This window comes from Electrophorus electricus, chromosome 20, assembly GCF_013358815.1.
Source record: "Electrophorus electricus isolate fEleEle1 chromosome 20, fEleEle1.pri, whole genome shotgun sequence".
Taxonomy (NCBI): Eukaryota; Metazoa; Chordata; class Actinopteri; order Gymnotiformes; family Gymnotidae; genus Electrophorus; species Electrophorus electricus.
This window is the reverse complement of record NC_049554.1, coordinates 9,586,011-9,605,600: the sequence shown is the minus strand read 5'-3', so window position 1 is coordinate 9,605,600 and position 19,590 is coordinate 9,586,011. Positions and strand designations below refer to the sequence as shown.

The 19,590-nt window shown below is 37.9% G+C and overlaps 2 protein-coding genes across 3 annotated transcripts in view; both read right to left on the bottom strand.

Moving 5' to 3' along the window:
• atg7 (ATG7 autophagy related 7 homolog (S. cerevisiae)) overlaps positions 1 to 7,665 on the bottom strand; it is a 55,449-nt gene extending 47,784 nt beyond the window's left edge. The window contains exons 1-8 of one of the 2 annotated variants that reach the window (XM_035520162.1): positions 6,848 to 7,665; positions 6,080 to 6,278; positions 5,380 to 5,434; positions 2,866 to 2,983; positions 2,112 to 2,189; positions 1,914 to 2,030; positions 1,426 to 1,572; positions 73 to 161 (exon numbers count right to left, since the gene is read on the bottom strand). In XM_035520162.1, the coding sequence (XP_035376055.1) occupies positions 73 to 161; positions 1,426 to 1,572; positions 1,914 to 2,030; positions 2,112 to 2,189; positions 2,866 to 2,983; positions 5,380 to 5,434; positions 6,080 to 6,245 (770 nt within the window). In that variant the 5' untranslated portion in view covers positions 6,246 to 6,278; positions 6,848 to 7,665. The remainder of the gene's footprint in view (positions 1 to 72; positions 162 to 1,425; positions 1,573 to 1,913; positions 2,031 to 2,111; positions 2,190 to 2,865; positions 2,984 to 5,379; positions 5,435 to 6,079; positions 6,279 to 6,847) is intronic. The other variant, XM_035520163.1, reaches the window with a different exon arrangement.
• Positions 7,666 to 9,220: 1,555 nt separating this feature from the next.
• hrh1 (histamine receptor H1) lies at positions 9,221 to 11,480 on the bottom strand. The gene has a single exon (XM_027020358.2). The coding sequence runs from the start codon at positions 11,478 to 11,480 to the stop codon at positions 9,885 to 9,887; it is 1,596 nt and encodes a 531-aa protein (XP_026876159.1). The 3' UTR covers positions 9,221 to 9,884.
• Between the last annotated feature and the right edge of the window lie 8,110 nt (positions 11,481 to 19,590).

Sequence of the window (19,590 nt, the reverse complement as noted above, 5' to 3'; positions counted from 1 at the left end):
TGAAATATAGGGACACTTTACAAACATAAACTCAGTGGGATGCATGTTATGACCTGGGTGTTATGTATTTACCATTTACTGGCAAGCAGGATCAGGAAATTACGAAGAGGCCATCCAGGATGTTGAGACAGCGTGCATGGATCATACACACCCACGGTAACCTTCATAACAAGTGGGAATAAAGTAGAGGCTAGATTCATAAGACCCAACTCTACCACTACTGTGGATCATTAAAAATCACTTTGAAACTATAACTTTATATTATACAAAATGCAGTAACTACATAAATAATTATGTACTAACAAAGTCTATCTATAATATTCATGCTACTTTACTAAATAGGCTGATGGCAGATGCAGCAAGATTCTGCCAAGATTCTGGTGGGAGCTCATGTTCCAGAAGTGTCACTCAATTTTTATATAATACTTTTTTAATAATAATTATTATGAGAAAGAAGCAATTTGCTTGGACAGCTGATGAAGGACCACTATCTGAAACATCCTGCTTCTCTGGAAACCTTGTGTATTACACTGAAATTTTAATAACTCTTTACTATCAACCTTTAGTGTTCACTAATCCTACAAATAAATCAATGGCTATTATTATATTTACATCATTTAAAAATGCTGCATCCATTTTTAAAGATCCTCCATTAACCTCTTACAGATGAGACAAAAATATCAAAAACATGCTTGTCAAGAGTGAGATAATGGATAATTCGAATAATAACCATCATACTGTAGCCCGCAACTGCTTTAGATGTTCTACATGTAAATTTATTAACACAGCCACAAAATAACTAACATGAAAGGATCAGTTATTATGCACTACTCCTAAGGCATCACTGCAGTCTTGCAGTCTCTTGGAAGAGACATAATCAGCTTTACACAGAAGAAACTAAGAGAAGAATTGCTGGCTATTTCATTTAACAAGTTTGGAGACTCAAGAATAATTAAGAATTTATTGTTTCCAATAGCAGTGCATTTTGCTTATGGACAATGATATGTTTGCATTCCAGTTACTGTTATGGCAGGTATGAAGTTAGGAAACTTAAAGAAAAACAACTCCATGAATGTTACATCTACTATTTTGAACTGTCATGAACTGGTTCCTCCTGGAACTTCAGAAGCACTTTGCTTGCAGAGATGATGAAGAATCTCTGCCTGAAATGTCCCGTTTCTCTGGAAACCTTGTGTAGTACTCAGCAATTTGTACTACCTATATCTTTTTTAATATTCTTTTTTTTCACCTCCCTACTCCTTTATTAAAGGGCACATTCACCAAAGGTTAGTGAGTGTAAAAAGCAACAGACATGGTTTCAGTCTACCTGATGCCTTTGTGCACATATGGCAATTTGCTGTACGCAGTGTTCTCAGTGCTCAACAGGCCACTCTTATCGGCTGCATTGTTCAGCCTTGGCCATACCTTCTTTAGGTCTGCAAAGAAGGAGCCCCAGTCTTTCAGCAAGGCCACTTCAAAAGTCTCCTCCGAGTACTTGACCAGGAAATATGGGACAGCTGTTGTACCACTTGTGGAACAGAGCCCGTCATAAGCCAATTGAAACAAAGATATCTGCCAAATGAGAGTGATGAAGATAATTTATTAAATGATCAAACGGAAATTAAGATGACTTCAGAACATAAATGTACTGTAAGGTATAACAGGTTATTCTAGCTCAAGTCTAAAAACAAAGCACTGCATAAATATATGCGTGTGCGTGTGTGTGTGTTTGTTTATCTACTCTCCAAACCTTAGGTCACTGATCTCATATATCCCACATTTCTGTATCTGATGTTAGGCAAACAACCCAATATTTACCTCCATTTCCATGACAAGACTGCAACTTAATTTATATTTGTTGTAATGGACTCCCCACCAGGCCTTAGAAAGCATATTTAAACAGAACAACCCACCTGGCGGGGGGAAAAACTCTGCTCTAATAAGGCTGGGGCTTTCACAAGCTGAATTCCTTCCAAAAAGCACAGAGCAGGGTAACAGAACCAATAGTAGAAGTGGTATTTCTTCAGATCCTAAATACAGAGAATCTGATGAGAGACTGATGCAATATCCGCCTTCTCCACATGGCTTTCTATTCAAATGCGGATACGTACTGCAAATGTCAAGAGGATAAATCTGTTCAGAACTGAAGGGTCTTCCACAGCAGCACCTGACTGAATGGCATTCCAAATCTATTAAGATGGCACATTGCATTTTCAGCAGGTGTAGGAGAAAAAAGAAACATGAATTTTTGAATTTTGCATCAAATATTACCAAAAGAGATGGCACATTTTCCACCATCAAAAGAAGCTTGCCTATGATCTATTTGCTATATTTCTTATATTTGTATATTCTAACAGCTAACAGGTCCATACACACAAGCTAAAAACTACACATGCACTGTTGTTTGGAATGCACAATTATTTGCATATTAATAATCAAAAGCTATGCATAACATCGCATTTTGTATGTCTACTGTGCCAAATGAACACAGAACAACCACAGATAAAGATTACCCTTGGTGTTTATGCAGTGGGTGCCCTGACTCACAAATTCAGATCCTGTTACATATACTATATACATGAATCTGGATGACAGCAGTGTCCCATGCAAATTAAACATATTAATCATCATTGATTAAAAAAAGGGTATAGCCTACAGCCATATACTGTGTATATTATAATAATAATTAAATCATGGGATTCTAGGAATTATGATACTTCTCCAGAACATTTGATCTCACAAATGTACTGCTCAATAACCGAGGCTGTCAATGTGAGAAAAACAACAATAGGCAATCACTTAGCTATTATAAAAATAAATGGATAAATAGAAGAAACTATTAAACAGTACATGAAACCACTCCACCTCATTGGCTGCTTTATCCAGCAGTGCTTTCTTGTCAGTAGACTTAAAGGCTTCCAGTGTGTTGGTGTTGTACAGGGTGCCTAAAGCAGGACAGCACCGAACAGGTGTGGGTGCATCACTACACATGGAGACCAGAGAGACTTTGATTACTCCACACAGGGTTTATGCACTACACATTAAATAAACACTTACCACCACCACCCCCAACCCAAGCCAAGCCAACCCAACCCAACCAAACTCTGTATTGGGTCTCAATACTCTTTGTTTTGGCTGATCCAAGAGCATGTTTTCAGGGATTTCAGACAATGGAATTGTACACATTCTTGTGTACAGTGCATCCGGGAAGTATTCACAGCGCTTCATTTTTTCCACATTTTGTGTCACAGCCTTATTCTAAAATGGATTAAATAATTTTTCCCCCTCAAATTTCTACATACAACACCCCATAATGACAAAGTGAAAAAAGTTTGTTTGGAATTTTTACAAATTTATTAAAAAAAAAAAAAAAAAGAAAATCACATGTACATAAGTATTCACAGCCTTTGCCATGACACTCAAAATTGAGCTCAGGTGCATCCTGTTTCAACTGATCATCCTTCAGTTGTTTCAACAACTTGATTGGAGTCCACCTGTGGTAAATCCAGTTGAATGGACATGATTTGGAAAGGCTGTCTGTAAGGTCCCATAGTTGCAGAGCACAACCAAGCCAAGGAAATCCAAGGAATTGTCTGTAGACCTCTGAGACAGGATTGAATCGAGGCACAGATTGGGGGAAGGGTAAAGAAATATTTCTGCAGCATTGAAGGTGCCAATGAGCACAGTGGCCTCTATCATCTGTAAATGGAAGAAGTTTGGAACCACCAGGACTCTTCCTAGAACTGACTGATCTGGATAGAAGGGCCTTAGTCAGGGAGGTGTCTAAGAACCCAAGGGTCACTCTGACAGAGCTTCAGCGTTGCTCTTTGGAGAGAGGAGAACCTTCCAGAAGGACAACCATTTCTTCAGCACTCCACTTATCAAGCCTGTATCGTAGAGTGGCCAGACGGAAGCCACTCCTCAGTAAAAGGTACAGGCTGCTAGGACTCTCAGACCATGAGAAACAAAATTCTCTGGTCTGATGAAACAAAAATTGAATGCTTTGGCCTGAATGCCAAGCATCATGTCTGGAGGAAACCAGGCACCGCTCATCACCTGGCCAATACCATCCCTACAGCAAAGCATGGTGGCCGCAGCATCATGCTATGGGTTTGTTTTTCAGCAGCAGGAACTGGGAGACTAGTCAGGGTAGAGGGGAAAGTTGAAAGCAGCAATGTACAGAGACATCCTTGAAGAAACCTGCTCCAGAGCGCTCTGGACCCAAGTCTGGGGTGAAGGTTCATCTTCCAACACGACAATGACCCTAAGCACACAGCTAAGATAACAAAGGAGTGGCTTCGGGACAACTCCGTGAATGTTCTTGAGTGGCCCAGCCAGATCCCAGACTTGAACCTGACCGAACATCTCTGGAAAGATCTGAAAATGGCTGTGGCCTGACGCTCCCCATCCAACCTGATGGAGCTTGAGAGGTTCTGCAAAGAAGAATGGGAGAAACTGCCCAAAAATAGATGTGCCAAGCTTGTAGCATCATACTAAAAAAGACTTGAGGCTGTAATTGCTGCCAAAGGTACTTCAACTAAGTATTGAGCAAAGGCTGTGAATATTTATGTACATATGACTTTTTTTTAATTTGTTTAATTTTTTTAAATAAATTTGCAAAAATTCCAAACAAACTCACTTTGTCATTATGGGAAAATGTGTGTAGAATTGAGGGGAAAAATGAATTTAATCCATTTTGGAATGAGGCTGTAACATAAAATTTGGAAAAAGTGAAGTGCTGTGAATACTTTCCAGATGCACTGTAAGTATGTGGAGAGGTCCACCATAATTATCAAAAATTACCAGTTCTAGACAAAATATGTAACGATTCCTCTGCAATGACTTATTCCCGAAATTGAGTTCACGAGTGACCAATAAATAATTTACTACAGGACATAAAAAACTGCATAGCCTAAGCAAATGTTATGTTGCTTTTCACCCAGGGTGCCTTTAATATAATTAGACTGAAGAGCCTTCATAATCAAGCAAACAATAATCCAGAAATTAACTACACATCCACTGTTTGTTTAGATAATTAGTTAGCAATTCTGACTTTACACAACCTTGTTAAAAAGATACTACAAATTCTTTAGCTGCCATCACAAAAATGCTGCATTTCCTTTTGCTAGAACTAAAATGTGTGACTGACATTTTATTGGTTTTGGTACTGTTCACATCTTGACCACAAACTAGAGTCTCACTGAACTAAAATATTTCAGAAAACAGTAGCTTATTTCTCAGGACTAACTGCATTTGAACATGTAAGGCACATCCATACAAGTCTATGCAAACCACAAAAAGTATAAATGTGTCAATTGAACCAAAAAACAAAAACAAAAAACCTTTCATATACCCTATGGAGAAAACAACAAAACTTACATATCAAATGCACTGAACTCCAGGGTCAGACGAGTTGGCAAGCCAGATGGGTCACCTAATTCCATAGAAAATGCATTACTTTGTTATGACAATTAATTTACACATATAAATGACTACACAGTTAGACTGAACCATTTGTTCACCACTGTTTTATTGTTTTTGACAAGACAGCACTCATGTTGTTCTGCAATGATGCATGAATTTAATAAGGTTTCACTGGTGGATTTAGGAGAAAAATGATGATTGGTTGCAGAATGCACCATGCACAAAGAGAAAGAACACAGTACATCCTACCTGGCAGTCCATCAATGGCTATCTTGTGCATTAGAAGAAAATTATTGGCTTCTAACTGAAAGACACTGCCCTTCCCCAAAGGCAAAATCTGATTCCAATAATCATGTGTCTGCCTTTCCAGGCAATAGTAAATTTGAGCCTGCATTTATTTTAAAATGTAAATTAAACTAACCAAGAAATGCTTAAATCATAACTCCACCAAAAGACAATATGTAAGCCCTTACAACACTGTTGCTTCTCTGGCATGCACTGTGAAAACTAACCACAAAATCATTTTAAAAATGAGGTCATGAAGTTCCTTCTATTGTGTGGGAGTGAAAGATAACAGGAAGTACCCTAGAACTACAAGCATTGTTAGGAGAGAGACTATTTAATGCAAAATAGAACATCCCACAACCCTACTCACCATTATAGTAATAGCCCTTGATACTTTTTGGACTTTCATCCAAACGGTAGTCATTGAGCTTCTTCTGGGTGAGCTGATGCCAGAAGCCAGCTTCAAGAGCACTGGAGAAAGGGGCAAACTGCAGCTTTGGAGCAGCTGAGCCCTTTTCAGATGACTCAGCTGCCATTTGAAAGCTAAACTCTGTGCTCTTTGATTAACACTGCATGGAGACAGAAAGATTAAAATAATTTTTTAAAATGCAATTCATGATGATTCAGTTAGCACACCTAGAATCTAGTTATTTCACTCTCTTGGCCCAAGAGAGAACGGTCTACGCATTTATTACCATTGCACAATTCTCAGTTTAACAATTTCCTAATTATACAAATTTTGTTAGTTCCAGGCAGAGTTGCATCTCCAAGACCATGGTGCTCACTTAGTCATTTCAGAGTAGCTAAAGCTTCGGGTAGTGTGACACGGCTTTCATGGAATACTGATACTACTCACTCTAATTTAGTTAGCCAGCTGGCTACTTGGCAACGTGTAATATCTGGCAACTTGTTAGTTTACCTTTACCCCGGTTCAGTAAACTCAGTAAGACAGCACTGTGCCTAACCATAAGCTAATGTTAAGATTCATCTTCATCTTAACCTTCCTTGAACGACAGTACGAGGCATGAAACCAGCCAGCTGGCCAAATAAGAGGACAGTCTACAAACCATATAGGTAAACAGAAAGAGAAAAACTCAGAAAAAGCTAATAACGTGTGTGGTAAAATTGAAGCACTTACCAGAATGTGACTTCCTTGTTTAAGTCATGTGACTACCGTATGACGGCACTCCACAGACGCAGTAGTGAATCATAAATAACACTGACTATATTCGTTAACGGAAGCTAATTTGTTGTAACTAGCTAGCTATAGACGTTTCTTAATGGACGAGATGTAGTTAATAAAATGTGAGTGTAATCACTAAACACTGCTATAAGTAACGCTACCAAGCTAGACAACGAATCTCGTTTTATAATGAAATGGCACATTCATAAGTTACCCCAAAGCTAGTTAGGTTAACTAACCCTAGCTAGCCAAGTTGGCTATCAGGCTGACTGCAGTTTTCGGGATGATCAGTGAAAGGTTAGGTAAAGCTTTGGTTTTACGACAGACAGAACATTTGTCCCACGTCCAACCAGATGTTTATGGAGACGTTTAGCTAGCTAGCCAGGTAGCGTTAGCGTTGATTCGTAAAAGCAGAGCTAGCTAGGCACTCCCCTACTTGTCTCAGCCTAGGTATGGAAACGTTCTTTAGTATTCACGGCGCCAAGACCATGGAATAAAACACGAAAAACCAAAATATGATCAAGAAAACGCATATAACGAGACAAGAAAACACTGATAAAAACCTATACGTTCCGCCCATTTTCATTCTGAACAAAACTCGACCGTATCATAAAATAGCTAGGTTTAACCAGTCCAAGGATTCTTTGTATATCACAAGTTAAGATAATCCTCGAGGACTGAAGATAGAGAAACCTTTGATTTAAAAAAGGTTTGGCTAGCCGCAGTCATGCTTAGCTATGATAAGTAGCCATTGCTATCTAGCTACTAAGGTGAGGGTGAGCCTCACCCGCCCACTGGTTTAACAAGATTCCTGCAAATAACTAGGCCACTGGCTGTCCCTACAAAAGGAATAATCGGTACTTCTTGGATGGAAAAACAATAGAAGGTTCCACCTTTTTCTGAGTGGGCTATAATTAAAGATGATACAGTTGTAATATGTGGATTATATTGAATGTTAGGATGTTGTTTCCTATTTCTGTCAGCTATATATTCAGATGTACCCTTGCGATGATAATGCATTTTCTTGTTTGTAGCTTGTTATACAGAAAAATAAATAAGCTTCCGCTATATAGTACTTGATATACACTTACATCAGGCCAAGGTGTTCTCAATGAAAAACGTTTTGTACAGAGTGTAATGGTAACATGAGGAAAAACTGATGTCAAAAGCATCACAAGGAACTTTTCTGAATGTAATGCTTTTTGCAATTAGCAATCAGTAAGTATGAAGTCTGTGTGTAGGCAGAGTAGGCTAACTCATGCCTTCTTACTAATGCTGCTTGTCTGAAAGTCTTGGTAGCGATACATTAATTTCTCAACATTATGTCACTAAATGAATATTACGTACTGTAAGATGGATAGGGACAATTTTATACACATGCTACACATCCTTAACAAACAGATTCCAGTTTTAACATTGCAAGAGCCAGACGCCATCTACCTTCTAGATTGCAGTGGCTGTCATAAATGTTATTACTGTTGTGTTCAAATTTTTTTTGTTTACTTAAAGATTTTAGCTGCTGACATCAGAGCCCAGAATACTCCATGAGACATTTTTTCTTAGATAGCGTTTACTGATAGATTTCAGGAAGTAAAGACAGTTTAGCCAAACTGCTCCCTTCAAAAACACTGAAAACACATCACCTTTAACAAAGACAAATCCTAATATTTGCCTGAAATCGTTCAATATTTGCATCTCTGCAGTAATTCGTTTATTTTTAGGATTAATATTTTTAACAAGGAATAAAGATGTTATCACTGAACAAAATTAATCTAAAACCAATAACAAACTGCATAAAAATAGATTTTAACAACATAATCCCATATATCTAAGCCTCTTATTTTGATAACTATCTTCACAGTGGCTTTGGCAGCTTGTCTGAACTGGAAATCAGATGCACCACCTAAAGAGCATACTGTGTCTTCCGAAACATGAAAATTAATTACAACAAGTGAAGAGAGTCCAGTGTGTTTCTAACATAGTAGATTTCCAATTTATGTAGATTTATGTCTGCAATTTTTTATTACTATTGCTGCTACGTTTTCTTGCTGGTTTTCCTTTAGTTATGTTCACAGGACCTTTCTTTCTCACCCCTCCCCCTGGGAATAATCAAGAAAGAAGTGTTCAAACTAAATGGGTCTGAGTAAAGCATTCAAAAGACAGCATATAGCAAAATACAACAAATGCAAATGAGACACACTAATTAAAACTTCATAGAAAATAAAACACAACACATCAGTGCCACCAAAATCAGATGAGATTTTATTGAAAATCTACCACGTTTACATTTAAATAAATGATAAATAGTTAAATCTGATGCAGATTACAAACATTCCAAATGCACAGTAACACTGTTCAAAGATGCTATATCTCTGAAGCCATGAAACAAAATTCACTTTATAAAATGGGTGGTTTCAATCCTAAAATCTGATTGGCTGAGGCCTGTTAGAAGCCTTTGTAAAATCCTTGATATATGCATACTTATAACCACCTGATAATGACTGCATTTTGTATTAATGCGATCACTGGATGAACTAATCTTTGCTGCTTTTTTGCTTAGCAACAAAAGCTTGTTAGCAGACATTGCCTGGCAGAAGAATTGTTTTATTGTCAATATTGTTAATAACAAACTATTTATTGAACTCTGGTGAATTTTATAATATTGTTTCTGTCAATGCTTAATAAAAGCAATAAGCTATGAGAAGCTGTGCATTATAGCGATTTTATCATGTGTAAGGGTGCTTTGCACCATTCCTAAAACACCTTTACCTATGATAAAATCACTGTAATGCACTGTATCTTGTGGTTTTAATTAGCTCCAACATATGGATTCAACAACATAACAGGCCAAAGGGGACAATGATCTTCAAAGGTTTTCACAAGGCCACCACAAACATTCAATCAAGCACATAAAGTCAACATAAGAGCATGAGGCTTACATTTAAACAGAACACTTGGCTGCTACAAGTTCAAAAATTAGGATGGCAAAACCTTACTGTTTGACACAAAATATCTTTTTGAACACTCGCTGGAAATTGTCATTGCAAAGTGGATAGATAAAAGGGTTCAGGGTGGAGTTGATATAACCCAACCAAATAGTGAACATGTGGAGGTCATGATGAACACAGGTTTTGCACAAAGCCATAACCATGAACGTGATGAAATACGGGATCCAGCAAACCATGAAAGCTCCAATGATGAAACCGAGTTGCCTTGCGGCTTTACGTTCTTTGTGCACACGCATGTTCTCAACACACTGCCTGGACTGCACACAGAACCTCTGCCATGTTTGTTTCAGTGTGAGAGCATTGCTAGCATCCATTTGGGGACTACCATTATGTCCCCATGGAGAAGTAGGTGACTCTGCGACTTCATCATTACAAAGAACTGTGGTGTACTTGTGAACATCAGTGGTGGATGTTATCTCACAAATATTAGCAACAGAATTTGGCACTAATACATTACAGTCATTAACAGATACAAACATTCTGAGCTCAGCATTCTCCTCATGTTGCAAAAACCCCAAAGGTAAAGATGGCTGTTTTGAGGATGTGTCATCTTCAATGTCTTCCTCCTGACTTACAGAAGAAATCTCATTTGAATCCCTCACATTTTTTATCTTATGTTTTGAAATATTAAAAAAGGAGGTTTTACGCTTTTTAGGTTTTTTCTCAGCCAAGATGTCACTGTTCTCCTCATGTGTGTCCTTTGAGTTAAACTGCTGTTCCAAAGTATATTGATCCAGCATACCTTCATTTTGAGAGTAAATTCGTAAGGCCAGGGTTTCTTTCTCTGAAGCTCTGTAGAAACTTCTCTGTAGTTGATTTGAGTTTTGTATGGTTCCATCTTCATCTGTCTGTACCCTGGGACTAGTGAGGCTTTCCCACTGTTTGTAATGTTCCCGCACAGCTATGAAAATCTGCGAGTAGAACCAGAGCATCAGAAAGGACGGGATGTAGAAGTTGAGGATGGCAGTGAGGACTTTAAACCAGGTCACAAAGCGAAAATCTGTGTCACACTTGCTCTCTAGCTCTGGCTTCCTGTCTACATGAGCGAACACACGCCAGCCGAGAATTGGAACGATCCATGTCATGGAGAGCAGCCATGCGCCACAGATCATCAATGTGGCCCTCCCTCGGGTGCGGTACTTCAGATACCTCAATGGGTGTCGCACAGACCGATACCTGTCCAAGCACAGGATGAACAGGCTGAAGATGGAAGCAGTGCTGGCCACATAATCCATCACCAACCAGAACTGACACGCAACGCGACCTAGCTTCCATGCATCCTCGAGCAGATAGACCAGGTTCAGGGGCATTACGGTTGCCCCAACAATGAGATCTGCCAGGGAGAGACTAACAATATAAAGGTTCCCCACAGTGTGCAAGGTGCGTTCCTTTCTCACTGCAAGCAGGACCAGGATGTTCATGATGACTGTCAGTAGAGACAGTGTACCCAGGAGAATTCCTAGCAGAGCATTGTTCATGTGATGGTGAAAGGGGAGTGATGCATTTAAAAAAGGTGTCAAACTAAGGTTTGCATGGCTTTGCAGAATTTTGTTGCCTTGACTGTCTGTCGTGGTTGCCATTGGAGTAGTCCAGTCTTGTCACCTGATGTCGGGATAGCAGTATAAGTGCATTGATTATTCATAGACATGTCCTTAAGAAAATTCCTGAAAAAAAAAACAGCGAAATTAATTAAATTGTACCAAATTGTTACCAGAAATAAGAGTATAATATCAATGTTGCACACTTTCTATGTATTGGTAATTGATCAAATATATGTAGGCTTGATAACACTGATATCATTTTTACTAGATCATAGTTCAGTCTAAATTCTTTAAGACTTTTTAGAAATTCAAGTTTTATGGATGTTACAAAACCAAATACTAAATATATTTAAAAAGTTGAGATAGTTTTAAATTGTAATGCATTATAACAGGTTTATTCCCATTTATTTATTTAGGGGTTTTTTTTGTTTTTTTTTTTAATCATGAAAGTCTTGTAAAAATGAGAGCGGTCTTGTTGCTAAGGAACAATCTCTGCACAATTCACTGTCCACCAAAAAATGTTGACAGTCCCCTTCATTCTACCTTCTCAAGTTCTCGCCTATGTCTCTCCTGCTGTCTCCCCTCACACTTCACGCCAGTTCTCTTTTGAGTCCCAGTGGGGCCTCGTCTACCCTCTGTGCTTTAGCTTGCCATTTTCAAGGTCTTTTAGTTGTGTTCCTTTGTATTTCCATGACAACATACATCAATAAAGTTATGTGGGTGCCTTGCTCACCATGTTTAAAAATAAAATTCTTTTCAGTCGTTTATATGACATTTCATATTTCAATAAACAAGCATTTAATTATACATTCTTCTATATAGCACCTTGATGTACTTGGGGCCTTGAAGCATTTGTGGTCTTTAGCCCTCTTTATGATAGAAAAGGTTTACCATTGAGTGCCCATCATTTGTTATCACTGTAAGAAAATATTAGCCTACGCTCCTTTTAGTACCTTCTAGATCCTCTGACTCAGAACAAAACAACCTAGGAATGCACCCTCATCTGAGGTGTCTGCCACGTGTTGCCACTGGGGTTGGTGTGTATGTGTTGTTGGGTGGTTTAGGTGTCATTGTGTGTAGTTTTGAGGGATGTGTTGTCCACCATTATCAGGTGTTGTGTCACTGAGAGACCCCCCTCCCCCCAAACTATCCCCCTGCTCAGAGGCAGGCAGTACAGTGGGCGGTGCTGCTATCAAGTGTTGTTAAAATACTGTTTTGCCTTCTCTGTTCTAAAACAATAATAGAGAGCATAAAAGAAAGCATGTTTTCCTCTTATTTGCCTCACCAATGCCACAGTATTTTACGCTAGACCTTTCATTAAAGGACTAATTCTGGTCTGTCATGGCATATAGCAGACAAGGGCATGGACCTTTTAGGCTTTGTTTTGGTAGAGTCATAATCATAATCCATAGGAACTGTAAGAGCATGCATACCAGGTAAGCAGAGTCAATATGGGCAAATCCATACTATTAATTCAGGCTAGCAAAGTCAAAAACAGAAAAGGTCTAGAATCCCTAGGAAAAATAGAACTACTAAAATGCAATGAAACACATACAGCGCCTTGTAGACCTCAAGGGGCAAGACATGGACTATAAATACACAGACACAGACAACACCGCAAACAAAAGATGCAGGGAACAAACAATAGATACAGACAGGTTGGCATGGGCTACAGCAAAACCAGAAGCTTCCAGACAGAAGAAAAGATGCCAGAACAGAGGTTGGTGGGGTTTTTTTTTTTCAAAACACATGATCAAATTCAATGCACTGATGCAACTGGAAGAATATACTATTATTAATTTGAAACCAAACAAGCAAAAATAACAGTAACTTTAAATGCTTTGCAAGGTAATATCTCCAGAAAAGAAAGCTTCCCCCAGAACACAATTCTAGAGTCCATATATCTACACATATAACTGCCTAACTCAAATCCCAGAAGACAGTGACTAATTCTCACCTGTCACTCTAACCGGTCTATCTCTTTTGGATACCATGTCACATTTACTTATTTTTATTTGACATGGCAACCTACATAGCAGTGTTCCCTCATTGAATTTCATGTCATCTGCAGCTGAATCAATATACATGGATCAAACTGGATCAATTCTACTTCAACCATCAAAACATACACAAGCTAGACACTATTATCTCTCACATGATTAACAAGAAGGATGAAAAGATAACAAGGAACATGTCATGAGAGCTTTTGCTACTGAGGAATATACCATCCATTTCAAACTGAACATTTTTTCCAGGACCTGGTGAGGCTTCATAATTTGCTGTTCAATAGGGAACCTGATGAGGCCGCCATATCTTTTCTACTCCACATTTCTCCATATTTAATTGCCTTCATGCTGAAAGTTATTATTCATAGCATACTTAGCATCTGCCTTTTTAACTCAGTAACAAGGGAGAGAAAATGCATTCAGACAGCAGTAGATGCTGACTGTCGGCTGCAAACATTTAAAGTAAGCACCTATTTTCACCTATGTGTTAACCCTCTTTTCCAATGCACAGCATGGATCCTTTTTAACAGAACAGAAATCTCTGAAATAAAGAGAAAAAACAAGAGCTTTTAACCTTTTTTTGTGGAACATCAACTTGAAATAACTTTAAACATATACAGAAAATAAAGGACTACATATGAAACTTTGCACTGTGTGCCTTATTCCTTTGTAGACCTTAGTGTACAGTTCTAAAACTAAGCAATAAAAGAGCAATGTGAAGCACAGGACATCAAACAGCAATGAAAAGCAACAGCATGTGAAAGACAATCTGTCTGGTGATTCGATGTCACGTCGTCCTATAGGTTAGCATAATGATTACAAGAAATACCCTGAGGTTTTCTGATTAAAATGCACTGGGCTTTTTCTATATGCGTTTTGCCTTGGAGGATGCATACACAAAACACTGGAACGTTTGACACACTGGTCACACATTTTGTCAGTAAATTACCAGTACCAGAGTTGGCCAAATAATGTTATGATCCACTTGGTTGTCATAAAAGGATTTCTTGCAACCACCTCTTACACTAAACCAATTTTGACTCTAAGGAATTTGTCAAGGTAGATTCCAATGTACAGAGTGTTTCCCTAAAATAATTCTAGCAAGTGACAGTCATGTAGCTATTTGAGAATGGTTCCTAAAATTAGCTTTTGTTTGCTTTTTGACTGCACCAAGTACACATGGACTTTTCTGTTTATGCAGGAGCAGCTCCTCCTAAATCTGAATGCCACACCATCAGTATATCAGAGTTTAAATGGTGAGGTCCGATTTATGTTTTAAACTGCTCTGTTGGGAAATTATCTTGGTTCTCTTGGCTTCATAGAAATATTCCTTCTATGAGTTTCTCAGAAAGAGGAGTTCACATCGCTAAACATCTCTATTGTCTGTGAAAGCATTATCCTTTAATCTTATACAAAATGTACTGTGTGTGTGTGTGTGTGTGTGTGTGTGTGTGTGTATATATATATATATATATATATATATATATATACACATATGCAAAATTAACATCAGTGATTTCTACGTTTAACATATTTTTAGAGTTGCTAAGTAACATTACCTAGTGTCTTTAGGCCTAATACAAGATTAAGAGTCAGAATTCAGAATAAAAGAATAACTTCCCTTTCATGACCTTCCTTGGGTCATAAGTTGCTCCACTCAAACCGTTGATCATAATCATAACATCTATTTAATACTGTTTGGATGGAACTATCCTTCACAAAAACCTACTTTTCTGACATCAAGTGACATGACTTCAAAAAAAAGGGGGGGGGGGAGCAAACACCTCTGCTAGCCAAACACAAATTAGTTTAGTACGTTGAACCCCATTTCCAGTGATCACTCTGGGTCACTGTAGTCATTGTCAAGTTCACAAGGAAATCCTTTGCAAGTTAATCACGTATGAACAGAGAGCTCTGGCATTCACCATAGCTTGTCTACCAGTAGAAGAGTTCATAGGTATCACAGTCTCTCGTGACTGGTATTCCCTACACCATCTAATTAAGATTGCTTAACCTTTCCTATCATGATGTGCTGGAAGTGTGAGGACTTCATCAGAGTGGCTCCACAATGGCATACTTCGTTGAAAAGGGCATTCTGATCCATCAAATCACATAGTGCCATTCTGCATCAGTGTCTGTCTGTCTGTCTGTCTGTCTGTCTGTCTGTCTGTTCATTGAAAACGCAGCAGTATTTTATATAGATAAGACACAGTGGGCTCTTATGGCAATATGATATCTAGATCTAGAATTGTTACTCAGATTCATATTACTAGTCCATGTCAAACAATCAAACAGTACTACTGTTTGTTGTTGTTGTTATTTGTTTGTAAAATGAATAGTGTTAAGTTTTTGAATTTGGATTTTGGAATATCCTACAGAACATAACATCACAGAACATTCTATGTACCACATAGATTTCTATATATAACATGTTGCCTATTGCTTTTGGTATAACTAACAGTGGGTCAGATTCTCACATTGTCTCACAGGACAAGGTATTAAGTAATCGGTGACCATATCCAATCAAAACACAGTGTACCACAGCAATTCATTCTATCGGTACTAAAAACGACATGGTATTTTGGAAAGAACCTACCCACACTTGATTCAAATATTTACACATTACAGTAAACCGATGCACCAGAAGATATACAGACTTGAACTGTCAACTGATTTTAGAGGTGAAAAACTTTGTTAACTAAAACACTCAGTGTTAAATAGACTTAAGTACGCTAAGTTACGTGGTTCTTTTTAAAATAAAATCATAGCACTTGAATACTGCACCAATATTAGCTACTAATATAAAATATAATATAAAATTTTGAAACGACATTTTAAAGGTATTCGGACGTGGCTTTACAGAAGTGTGCGTAATGTTTAATTATGGTTCTTTTCTGGTTTAATTGATAATCTATTGTTTGTCACGTGCCATTGTCCAGTCCTAACAATAACGATAAAAAAAATTTGACAATGCTTCGAAAAATATTATTAGTTAGTGAAGAAACGCAATGGAACTTCTGCTGCCACCTGTGGAACGCTTTTGTCAAAATAGTTTTTCGAGCATTTTTACCTCCTTCAATTTACAGTTTTCGTTAATTAAAGGAACCTCTCCGAGGGATTTTAAAAAATGTAATTCACAACCATACCACAACAAATTAAATCGACGGCTCGTCTTTCGTGAGCTCAGTGCTCCATAGATCTTTAAAGACTTACCGTTCAGACGTTCAAAAGCGGTGCCCAGACATAAATGTATCTACATAGGCTGCTGAGATGCGTGGTGGACAAGACGCTGGTGAATGCTTCGCTGACCTTGTGCTGAGGTCTCTCAAGGATGCGACGGTAGCACACACCCACAAGATACACTTGCGCCGAACGCGGTGTCCAGACACGAATTTCCTGAGCATCGAGAATCTGTTCATCTTATTTTATGTAACATATTAATTATAGTTTTTGACAAAATTAAGGAACATATAGTTTAGGAATATTAGATTTTAAAAAAAAACAGCTTACTAATTATTGCATTAATTTGCTATATTATTAATGAGTAATGAACTTTAGGCCCAGGAAAAAAGTTCATAATTGTAGAAACTGATAATTTCGTAGAAGCTTTGATATTCAGTTTTACCTCTATCATAAGGTAATGTTTCAATTAAACCCAGTGCATATAGACACATTGTATTATGATTTGCCAATAAGCCAGGTATTCAGAAGAGCCTTCTTGCTAAATGGGACAGCACAAAAAAGTGTACAATATCCAAATATGAGCAATATTCTGTGTTCCCTGGTAGGTTATCACTCTTTGGCTATTAGTTTACCATTCAGTCCCAGCATATGTTATATGAATTTGGTGTAGGCCTGTCTCTTGAATTGCAATGTGTCACTCATCAGCTGCACTATTTTCGATAGCACAAACCAGTAAGAAGGGTCTCATTCTCAAACCCTATGATTTTGGCATTCAAGAACCAAAGAGTATCTCCTTATTTCAAGTGCTAATGAAGTATTTGTGGCCTTGCCTTATATTGCTAGTCTTTTTTTTTTTTTTTTTGCATGCAATTTACCATTCTCAGGGAATAAAATTAGCTTGATTTCCGATGTTACTTCCAAGAAGCTCAGTGGCAAATCAGCTTGTCCTTTGATATTTCTCAGCTTTGGTTCAAAGCAGTATGATACCTACAAGCACATCTTGCATATGCTGTGGATTAAGCCCTACATTATGGAACCAGATCAGAGAGCACATGTTCAGTGTAGTGGTTATCGGCACATGTTTAGTGGAAATAAGGGACAGACTTGGTGTTTCTAACAGTCATTCTCTATGCGGCAAATAATAATATTTACTTTTGTCAAGCTTTTGCTGGGCTTCAGGAGCTCATTTAAATGAATATATGCATTCCAAGCAGAAGTGGTCTCAGCAAACAACAGTAACATATTTACATAGGGAGAAATCACCCTTTAAATCTTAAATATGTAAAACAAGCATTTAATTCTGTTAGACAGGAGCAGGCACTATTGACAATAAATGGACTATAATCTACCACTGCAAAGCAATGATGACCACCTTAGAATAACATTAGAATTTATTTTCTGGAAACACAGCTGAAGGTTGTCTTATTGAATACAGTGGGATCTGACAATGCTAAAGCAAAAATGGATTTTTCCATTCATGTTTTTCTGCAGTCTCTATATTTCTTTGCCTATATTGTGCAAAAGTTGCCCAAAAGTGTGAATAAGTGTAGATCCTCTGAGGAATTTCAATAAGTTATGAAAATATCTTAATGATAATACATGTTACCATTGGTGTAATCTTGTTTTGAAAAATGCTATGCACAAGAATGTGAGATGAGTGATGCCATTTTGGTGGGAAAGTCATATGACTTTCCAGTAGTTTCTCTTGGCATTTTTATGGCGCTCACACAGCCATTGGTTACATGTCAAATTAGAGGGTGGACTGACCAAATATACTTTTCTTAGTGCTGTTTTCACAGACTCTTTGGACAGGTATCTGCAGCAAGATGTTTTATAAAAAAATTTTTCAGAGTACACCTTCACAAAGTGGTGGGGGCAATATCGGCCATTTCAGAAAGTGGTGGTGACATGACCCTAGCATTCATAACATATACAATTATGATTGTTCCTGTTTATCAAAATCAAAGGTCAGGTAATTGGCCAGGACACATGAAACATATCATCAGACAGTCAGACAAGAGGGTCATGTTTTATGACTCAGGATAAGGAAGATTGTGTGACTTTCTAATGGGGTGATTCTACTGGAGCTGAGAGAAACTAGTGGATGAACTTTAGAAATCTCTGCTCAAGTGTTACTCAGATCAGAATGCTGTGCTACAGGCACCAACAAACTTGATTTCCTGCTTCTGACCCTATGTTTAACAGTACTCCAGAACCAGAAAGAGTGTAGATCAGTGCATTTAGACAACATACATGTAGACCTACATGTAACTTGGAGCCCTCCTACAGACACAGAATGTGGAGATGAGTAGCTAGCAGTAAAATGTAAAAAAAACAAAACAAAAAAACCCCAAAAACTTTTTCATCCAAAAGAAGTGCTGTCAAATTGGTGTCCACCCATGCTAATAGGCTGATGCTATTGTTATCACAATATAAACTTGCAGGTACTAGTTAAAAGTGCAGCTACACTACCAAAACTATATAGAGAGACATTTATCCTCCACCTGATTTTGTCAGCTTTTACATAGAGGAACACAAAGAGCTCCCTGACTGATCTGAGTCAGGGCTTCAAATAAAATAATCCACCATAATTAACAGTTACATTGTTAGCTGCTTTTTACACAGAGGATCTGAAAGGGAGGTTTGTTGGTGTAACTTTTAAAATGCCACCATCCTACTGTGAAAACATTTAGGTTTTTGAAGAGGCCTGATGGAAAAAGATAATTGTGGTACAGCCTATTCAGTATTAAAAATCAAGCCAGGAAGAGCAGCAATCGCAATACCCCATAATGACTCAAACTTAATAGGTAAATAGACTTCTTTTATCCAGATTTTTACCTCCCTCTTGATTTATTTAAAGATTTTAGAGTTTGTTCCCTACATCCCCAAATATCAGAGAGTAAACTGGTCAATTCAAATCACACTGTGGCTCTAGTATTCAAAAAAAAGGACAAATGTAA

Coding starts and splice junctions, on each gene's coding strand:
- hrh1 (XM_027020358.2), bottom strand. CDS start 11,480: ATGGCAACCACGACAGACAGTCAAGGCAACAAAATTCTGCAAAGCCAT.